General features: G+C 44.6%; 1 protein-coding gene across 2 annotated transcripts in view; it reads left to right on the top strand.

The window, feature by feature from the left end:
* The first annotated feature begins 861 nt into the window (after nucleotides 1–861).
* The window catches only part of TRPC3 (transient receptor potential cation channel subfamily C member 3), a 73,430-nt gene continuing 65,082 nt past the window's right edge, over nucleotides 862–9,209 (top strand). For both annotated transcript variants that reach the window (XM_064583124.1, XM_064583119.1), the window contains exon 1: nucleotides 862–1,334. In XM_064583124.1, coding sequence (XP_064439194.1) covers nucleotides 1,120–1,334 — 215 coding nt within the window. In that variant the 5' untranslated portion in view covers nucleotides 862–1,119. The remainder of the gene's footprint in view (nucleotides 1,335–9,209) is intronic.

Here is a 9,209-nt window from a genome sequence, read left to right as displayed (position 1 = left end):
GCAATTGAAAGCCTTGGAAAATACACTCACCTCAGTCTAATCTGAGTTTTCTCACTAGCTGCCTTCCATGACTAGTTTACATCCTCTTTCTAGGCCTCAGTTTTCTTATTTCTAAAAAAAAAGGGATAAATTCTTTGATCCTTAAGACTCCTTTTGACTAAAATTCCAGTATGGCTTTTGACTTTTAAGATGAAAAAAAAAAAAAAGCTTTATTTATTTATTATTATTGAAGTTTTAAAAAGGAGACTTTAAATTTTGCTGGAAAATATTTATTGGAATGTATATAAATCTTGTTAGATGGTTTTGAGACTTATTAAAAAAAAAACTGAAGCACAATGCACGTTCAAACATTACCGTTCTTGGGGTACAAAGGCACTCAAGGAAATGTACTTAAACCTCCGTAGTTTCAACTAAGTCTTAGAGTAACACAACGAACAAGTGATGCTTGTTGAAACAAATCTGGAGTCGAACTGGGTAAATACGACTTCAGAAAAATTAGCAAGCCAGACGACTTCCTTTCCCCTTCCTTAGGAAACTTGTATCTGGAAATGGAAAGGGGCTCTAGCTCCTCCGGCAGAGAAATGGGAGAATACGGAGAGAAGTTTCTCTGATTCCTCACTCCCTACCTGCTGGTCTGATTTCCTCTCCAGCTCGCTCTGTCTGATAAGGAATTGATTCTCCCCCTTCTCTCCCTCCCCCGCCCCCGCTCCCTCCCTCTCTGTCCTTCAGCCTGAGTAACGGTAGTGTCCTAGCAAGTGATGCTGTCGGAGACAGGAGCCGGGCACCGAGGAGCCTTCGGCGCCGCCGCCGCCGCCGCCGCCGCCGCCGGGCGGAGAGCCTTTCCCAGCACGAGCGCGCCACTCGGCCCCGGGCTTCCTCCTCGCAGCCACAGCCGCGGCGGCTGCTCCCACGGTTTCGTGGTGGGCGGCGGCGGCGACTCGGCTTTGGTTCCCGCCTCTAACTGCTAGGTGTCGGGCCGCGCCGTTCTCTCCTCCTGCCTTCCCGCCCGGGGCTGCCCGGAGCTGCCGGAGCGGCGGGCGGTGCGGAAGGGGCGCCGCCGACAGACCCGGCGGCGGCGGCGGAGGCCGGCATCCCCACGCTCGGAGCGCGGCGGGCGCGATGTCCACCAAGGTCAGGAAGTGCAAGGAGCAAGCGAGGGTGACCTTCCCCGCGCCGGAGGAGGAGGAAGAGGAGGGCGAGGACGAAGGCGCGGAGCCGCAGCGCCGCCGGCGGGGCTGGAGGGGCGTCAACGGGGGGCTCGAGCAGCGCTTGGCGCCCTCACAGCGGGAACCGCACGGCTTCTGCCCGCCGCCCTTCTCCCCCGGGCTGGACAGGTGAGTACCCCGCCGGTCCGCGGCCCGCGCGTCGGGAGGGCAGCGCCGGGCGGGGGGCAGAATGGCGCGCTCCGGGACGCCCCGCCACGTGCCAGGGACCCCCAGACGCCTCCCGGCACGGCAAGGCAGTTCTATTCGGGGCGACTTGGGGATGCACACCTCGATCGGGAGCTCGTCCCCTTGGTTCTGCTTTGTGCAGGGACTTGGGGGCCGCTGAAGGCGTGGCTGGGGCTGTGTCCCGGTTCAAGCGCAAGGAACGGCCCCGCGGACGGACACAACGGACGCCAGACTCGCTTTGCAGCAAGCAGACACGTCTCTCCTACACGCACACTACTGCCCCATGGGCTGGGAGCCCTCGGCAAATGAACCCCGAGCTTACCCGAGGAAGTCAAAGAATGGGAAGGTGTGCCTAGACCCAGGCGCGCCCTCGAACTTCGGCCTCCTCCCCCGCTCCCCAGCGTGGAACTACCCTGGGAACGTGCGTGGCCCCCGCGGCGCTCCCGGCGGCCCCAAGCCGGGGCAGGGGAGTGGGGAGAAGGGAAGGGAAGGTGTGTGATACGGAGTGTGGGTATAAGTTTGCCCAGTCGCCTCGTTTCTCCATAGTCCATTCACAGTTGGGGGCAAACTGAAGCCAAATCCCCAGGGGAGAGTGGGCGCGAGGCAGCCGCGGGAACTGTTTCGTGGTAACTTTGGCTGTAGTTCCCAGGCGGCTCAGGGTCAGCAGCTGCTTTCTTTTTAAAGGAAGGTAGAGGTCGGCACTGTAGTGTGTGAGAAAGAGCAACTTTTCTCAATTTCCAGATCTCGGAGTCAGCCTTAGCAGCTGCGAGACATAGCGAGGATTAAAAGAGAGCGCTTAGTTTTAAAGGGTGCATGCTATTTTTCTTGTCACATACCTTGGGCGTGCCACGGGGTTTACAGACTTTTTTAGGAAAAACGCACAGACCTAGGTAGAGAACTTGGGGTCAGACGTGGCGGGCGGCACTAACCGTCTGGGCGGGGTGGAGTGGTTCTCTGTGAAGGGACGGAGGTTATGCAGCGCCCCCTGCTGCCCTAGAGCTGCCACATCCTGGTCCCAGGCTTCTGCGGCGACCTCTAGACGGACCTAATCTCGCATAGCTCTGCGGGCTCAGAGACCACGCCTGGCCCTTCCAGATTTGCTTATAAAAAACCAGAAATCAGCCGCTAGGAGTAGATCGCCTAGGGAAGGGTTCTGAATTAAAATGAGCGACGCATCCTGATGTGGTTAGCCTGGAGTGGAAATGGCCCAGGAAATGGAAGGAAGGTATACCTTAGGGATTAAAGCATGCCAGCTCGCTTCCCAGCCTCCCTAAGATTTTAAGACATTGTCTATTTTTCCTTTTGCCAATTTGGTTTTTATAACCCAGTTCAGTTTCTTGATTATTTAATTTTTTTTTTTTTCTGTTCCCTTCAATCCACACTAAATGGGACACCACTGCCCTCTTATCTGAGAAAATAGGGTGGAGCAGAGATTACTCACTTTGCCTTTTGGAGTTTGAGGTCAATTACACAAAATACTAAGGCAAATTCTATCGTAAACTTGTCTACCTGCTAATAGAAGAGAACATTTTTTTTTCTATTTTCTGACTTTACATAATTCAACAAGTAAATGTCTTAGTATATTTACTTTGTAAAGCGCTTGAGAAGATCCAGTCATCTTAAGGAGACAAACATTAATAAATGTTTCTTCGGGTGGTAGGGCAGCGATCTCTTCATGTTTGAGTCCTGTCATTTGCTAACGTTGGGCACTAGTTTGATATCTGTAGAAAAAAATCAGCTCTTTATTCCTCCTTCAAGTAGAATATGGCCACAGTTTAAAAGCTCAGAAAGTGAACACAACAAGCCTAGGATGGAATTGGAGCAGGATAACCAGTCTCTCAAAGCCCCAGGGTCATTTTCAGTAGTCAGAAGAGAATAGCTGGACTTAAAATTTAGTCAGGATGCTGAAGATAGAATCCCACTTTTACCAAAAAGATTCCTCAAGGTTATCCTGTTGCTCATTTCACTGCTCCGTGCTCCAGTATTCCATTTGGGAATTTTAAACAGACTGACTTAGGAGAAAGAATGTCATCTGCTGTATCACTAACAAGACTTTTTAAAAATGTCCTTTGATAGAACTCTTGATTCAACCATTGATTCAAACCAAGACTTTCTTTTTCCCAATTGTTTGCAAACCTAGGACCAAGTAGTCTGTCACTGGCAAGATTACCTCATTCTCGAAGTTTTTAGTTATTAAATATATCTGATAAAACTCCAAAAAGGCATCTGAAGGCGGTTCTCATGAGTTTTGATTCAAAGACATTTCTTAAAGCATTTGCATGTGCCAAGTGCAAGTTAAGTACAGCAAGCCCCAAAGATGAGTATGACAACTTTTCTGCACTCAAGAAGTTTAAAATCTCATGAGGGAGAGGTGGAAATGAAACTGGGCATGAGCTATTATGCTATAAATTAGAGTAAAATAAGTACCATAAAAACATACAAGGAAGGAGCTATGAAGGATCAAGTGTAAAGGAGCGACGGACTATGTAAGGTCATGGAGAAATGAAGGAAACATTTATGGCTCTAAAAGATAGGAAAGGAGACAGAGACAGAGTGGGACATTAATTGAAGCCCTTCCCCCAAAAATGTTAGGCATGTCTGGGGAACGTTAATTGAGTTTCATTGGAACATAGAGTATGTGTAGGAGCAGTGAGATTTAGTTGGATGTATTGGTTTGGGGCATTAATAGGGAGGATCTTGCCAGAAGGAGACAATAGGGAGCCATTGATGGTTACAGAGCAGCAGCAATTTGATCAAAGCCAGTCTGAGAGCAGGATGGATTGAAGTGGCAATTGAGAGAATGTCAATAAATAAATTAGGGGGCTACTATAGCCATTCTGGCTGAGATTAGGATTTGTAATAGTGTAGTACTGGTGGGATGGAAAGGGAAGAGGTTGGAAGACAGAATACACAGATAGGATCATGGAATATGCAACTAACTGCCCATGAGGGGTTTAAAGAGAAAGCAGAGGGGTGCCTGAGGGGCTCAGTCAATGAAGCGATTAAGCTAAGTGTCTGCCTTTTGCTCAGGTCATGATCCCAGGTTCCTGGGATCAAGCCCCATTGCACTCTCCTTGCTCAGCGGGGAACCTGCTTCTCCCTCTCCCTCTGCCCCTGCCCCCCTTATGTGCGCTCTCTCTCTCTTTCTCTGTCTCTCTTTCTCTCTCTATCTCAAGTAAATAAAATCTTAAAAAAAAAAAAAAAAAGCACGTGCGAGAGAGAAAGAAAGCAGGGTCAGAGATGACTTGGCGATTTTGGCCTAGATAACTGAGATCATCGATGTCGTTGAAAAGGAAAGGACAAAGAGGAGGATCTGATTTTTCAGATAATTCCGATTAGAGGTGTGAAGCAGGAAGAGGGAAATGCAAGTTTAAAGCTTGGGAGAATTTGAGAATCTACTGGCTGATGGGGCTAGTTGCTGAGTCATGTGAGTATATGGTATTACCCAAAGAAAGAGTGTAAAGAGACAAAGAGAGCTCTAGATTCCCTTTTCTGAAGGATTTTTGTTGTTTAGAGGGTAGAGAGAAAGGGTAGCAAGATGAAGGAGCAGGTGGGTACTAAGGCAAAGCTGCCTAGAAAGACCAGTTTCAAGAAAAGAGAAGAATTGACCCATAGTTGGCAAATACTTGATAAATCAAGAGAGAAACTTATGAGTCTACTTTTAGAAAGAAGAATCAATCCTTATATTAACGTAGGTGCACATAATCATTGGATTTCTCAGCAGTGTTATCTTTAAAAGAGAAAGACTTCTAGAAAGGAAGATTCTGTTTAGTTTTTCTTCAGAGGTAGTACTGCCAAAAATGTGTCATAACAAAAGCAGTAATTTGTGTTTATATAATATTTCATGCTGGAACTGGGAAGGGATCCCCCGTTCTTAGTGCCTGCCCTCTCTTGGGTCTGGTACCCTCACAACCAGAGTATCTCTGTTTCTATTTCTCTGGAGATTTCATACCCTATCTTGCTTATAGGGGTGAGGGTATCAGTCAGTGGGGTAGAGATCTGGGGAAAGAGTTCTACCTGATCTTTATACAGACTTTCAGCCAATTCCCTTATTTTGGGCTCTTGCCTCATCTCTACTTTCTGGGATTTCTTTTGCCTTCAATTTCTGGGCCTTTTCTGGCATTGAGCAAGGTGGATCAAATTGCTTCTTGTTATAGACACTCTGGCACTCTGGTTGGACCTTCCTTATCTCCACTAAATCATTTACCTGTCTTCCAACTTCACATATTGTGTAGTTACAGATATGACAAATGTCTTCTGTTTCATGGAAGACAAAATCTGTGTTACTTTTCTCTGTTTTCCTTGCTGTTTAGGGGAGATAATTTTGGAGAGGAGAAAGGGTAAGAAAGGCCTTTATCCCATTGTCTTGAAACCAAATATCCCTACGATTATGTTTTAGGTGTTCATTTAAGCCCCAATGAAGACTATATTATTAACAGGCTAAGATTGCAGAAGGAAGAATATTCTTATTCATGACTGATCTTATTGGGTGAATGGAGTAGATGGTAAGCTATACAGTGTGATACGAGGGTCATTTGAACTCCTCCACCTAAAGTCATCTTAGTACCACACTTCCTAAATCTAACTACTATAGAATATTTTGGGGGAAAAAAAATAGAATGTTTGAGTTGCAAAGGATTTCATCTAGTCCAGTCTCTTCTTTTACAAATTGATAAACTGATTCTGAAGTTTGACCTCTAATTCACAGCAGCCCCAAGTCATGTGAAATCTCTAGGCTCTTAGGGCTCTGCTGTTCACACCGTGGCCTCCTTTCGGTTCAGCTTTTCTCTCTTCCTCAAAGAAATTTAAAAGTGCATTTACTCTTGGGAGGAATAACACAGGACACTACTAATTAGTATTAATTCATTTATGAGATCCAATTAATTCATCATTTCAATTTGCTGATGGCCGATCAACTTGAGAAAGTTTGTAAGCTAAGTGGGAGGACTAAGAATGGAAACAAAAAGAAAAGAATATCTCAAAACATAAGTGACCCCCTGCCAAATGTCTGTTATGGTTTTCTCTTTTCTTAATATCAAAGTGGTGAGAGGATCCTGGAGCAAGACTGGGGCATCATCTGATGATGGGGTTAGAATTTTAGGGATTTTTCATTACTGGCCTGGGATAGCAAATGTCAGTCCTCTCTTCTCTCTCTCTCTCTCTCTCTTTCTTCCTCTCTTTCCTTCTCCCCCCCACCCCCAGTATTCTTAACCATTGAGCTTTGGCTTTGCCTACAATATCCCATAAACCCCCTTACCGCAGTTGACAGTAAGCAATAAAACACCATGGGAAATGTAACAGGATGAAGAAACCTGTTTTTACTGGGTTCCTAGGCTCTTGGTAGGAAGGAATGCTTTAAACTTCATGGCTCAGGATTGAGATTGTCCCCTCAAGGAGCATGCTTAAGGAACAGTGAATGGCTGCTGAGCAGTCTTCTGAGGAGGGAGGCTCTTATCTTGACCAGCAATCTTCTTTTTCAACCCTGCCCTCAACATCACACGGGATAAGTCTGGCAGGAGAGCCTGATTAGTGGCCTGGGCAGGGTGAGCACGTAGAAGTCTGGCCCCAGATAGAAGATCTGGAGTTGTGAACTATGGGGTGACCAACTTCACACTTGGCATAAGGGGCTCAGCAGTGACTTTATGAGAATAATTAGGATTGTTACAGTGTTTTGTCTTTAATTTAGCATCTAGGCCAGGGGTGTCTGTCTACAGTTACCTAGTCAAAAGAAATCCCTCATTAAAAAGTAAACTTCCCTCCTTTTGCAGTATTTAAATAATAGGTGACAGTACGGATTTGGTCTTAGATCTTTTAAAAAATGAGATTTAAATGTCCACAAGTATATGACCTGTTAAGGAAAGAGCATGATAATGCTAATATTCTACACCAGTTTTGCATTTCTAAATATATTTTGTCAAGTAGTCCTGATGCATATGGATTCTGTTGAAAAGTATGTTGCAGGGTGACGAGACAGGAGCAAGCATCTAAAAACTTAAGACTTTTGACTTAGGATGTAGATGATAGTGATAGAAAACCAGATCCCTTTGCTTCTAATAATATTAAAAGTGTATATGGATATATATATAATAAGTTTATATGTATATTATATAAAATATTATTATATATAATATCATCTAATATATTTAAGTAACCAAATATGAATTTCTCTTGGGTCAGTAGAACTTTTTGATTTTATTATTGCGTTTATTTTTTTTTCTTTATGGTTCTTTTTTAAAAATTTTTTTATTGTTATGTTAATCACCATACATTACATCATTAGTTTTTGATGTAGTGTTCGATGATTCATTGTTTGTGCATAACACCCAGTGCTCCATGCAGAACGTGCCCGCTTTAATACCCATCACCAGGCTAACCCATCCTCCACCCCCCTCCCTTCTAGAACCCTCAGTTTGTTTTTCAGAGTCCATCATCTCTCATGGTTTGTCTCCCCCTATTATTAAGTTTATCTCAATTCTTGTTCACTTACAGATTGAATTCATATTTGACTTCTAATTTCATTGTCACTTAATATTCCTGAAATAATAAACATTAGTTTTAGAAAGTATTGTGAAAGAGTTTATTTTTGAAGATAAGCTTCATTATTAGAGCTTATTAATTCTAAGACTTATCCCTGTATTTTTTTTTATCCCCGTATTTTTTTTAAAGATTTTATTCATTTATTTGAGAGAGAGAGAATGAGAGAGAGAGCTTGAGATGGGGAGGTTCAGAGGGAGAAGGAAACTCCCCGTTGAGCAGGGATCCCGATGCAGGACTCAATCCTGGGACTCCAGGATCATGACCTGAGCCGAAGGCAGTCGCTTAACCAACTCAGCCTCCCAGGCACCCTGATTAATCCCCATATTATCCTGATAAACGTCACTTTTTTTTATCTAAAGTTTTTTTTTTATTATTTGTCAAATAAATAAAGACACAGCGAGAGAGGGAACACAAGCAGGGGGAGTGGGAGAGGGAGAAACAGGCTTCCTGCTGAGCAGAGAGCCCAACGTGGGGCTCGATCCCAGGACCCTGGGATCATGACCAGAGCCGAAGACAGACGCCTAACGACTGAGCCACCCAGGCGCCCCCAAACGTCACTTTAATATCAAAATCAAGAGATGTGGAATTCATCAGATACTTTTTGTGGTGTAACTAAGAATTAAATGTGATTAAGCAGAAATCTGCTTTGAAAGAAGAATAATTGTTTACATTACTTTAACTTCTGATTATTAATTTATATTATTCATGACTTTTATAGAAGAATTATTCGAATTCCCCTCCACCTCTACTTCCACACATTATCATATGTGACCAAAAGTTTTCTTTAATCTGGAGGGGAAAATTGTCTGATCTCTGGGTCTTCAGTCTTGTGGTTTAAGCACTCATGCATCTGTGCAAGCATGGCTCCAGCAGATAGATATGCATCAGCCATGTACTGAAAGCCAGGTGTATAGAGATAAAGGGAGGCGGTCTCTGCTATTAAGGATGTTACATTATCTTTGAAGAGCCAAGCATAAAAGCAGGCAATTGAAAGCAATGCAGGGGCACCTGGGTGGCTCAGTCAGTTAAGCATCTGCCTTCAGCTCAGGTCATGATCCCAGGGTCCTGGGATTGAGTCCCTCATCCGGCTCCCTGCTCAGTGGGGAGCCTGCTTCTCCCTCTCTTACTCCCCCTGCTTGTGCTCTCTCTCTCTGTTAAATAAATAAAATATTAAAAAAAAAAAAAAGCAATGCAACAGTCAGTTTAACCGAGTTATACACAAAATACAGTTCCTGAAAGCAGAAACATCTAAGTTCTAGAAAGTACATGCGTTTAAGAAGT

Source organism: Mirounga angustirostris, unplaced genomic scaffold (genome assembly GCF_029215605.1).
Source record: "Mirounga angustirostris isolate CCGP_5_RB_7025 unplaced genomic scaffold, mMirAng1.0.hap1 SCAF_2, whole genome shotgun sequence".
Classification (NCBI taxonomy): domain Eukaryota; kingdom Metazoa; phylum Chordata; class Mammalia; order Carnivora; family Phocidae; genus Mirounga; species Mirounga angustirostris.
The sequence above is the reverse complement of the archived record's forward strand: the minus strand, read 5'-3'. Positions and strand labels throughout refer to the sequence as shown.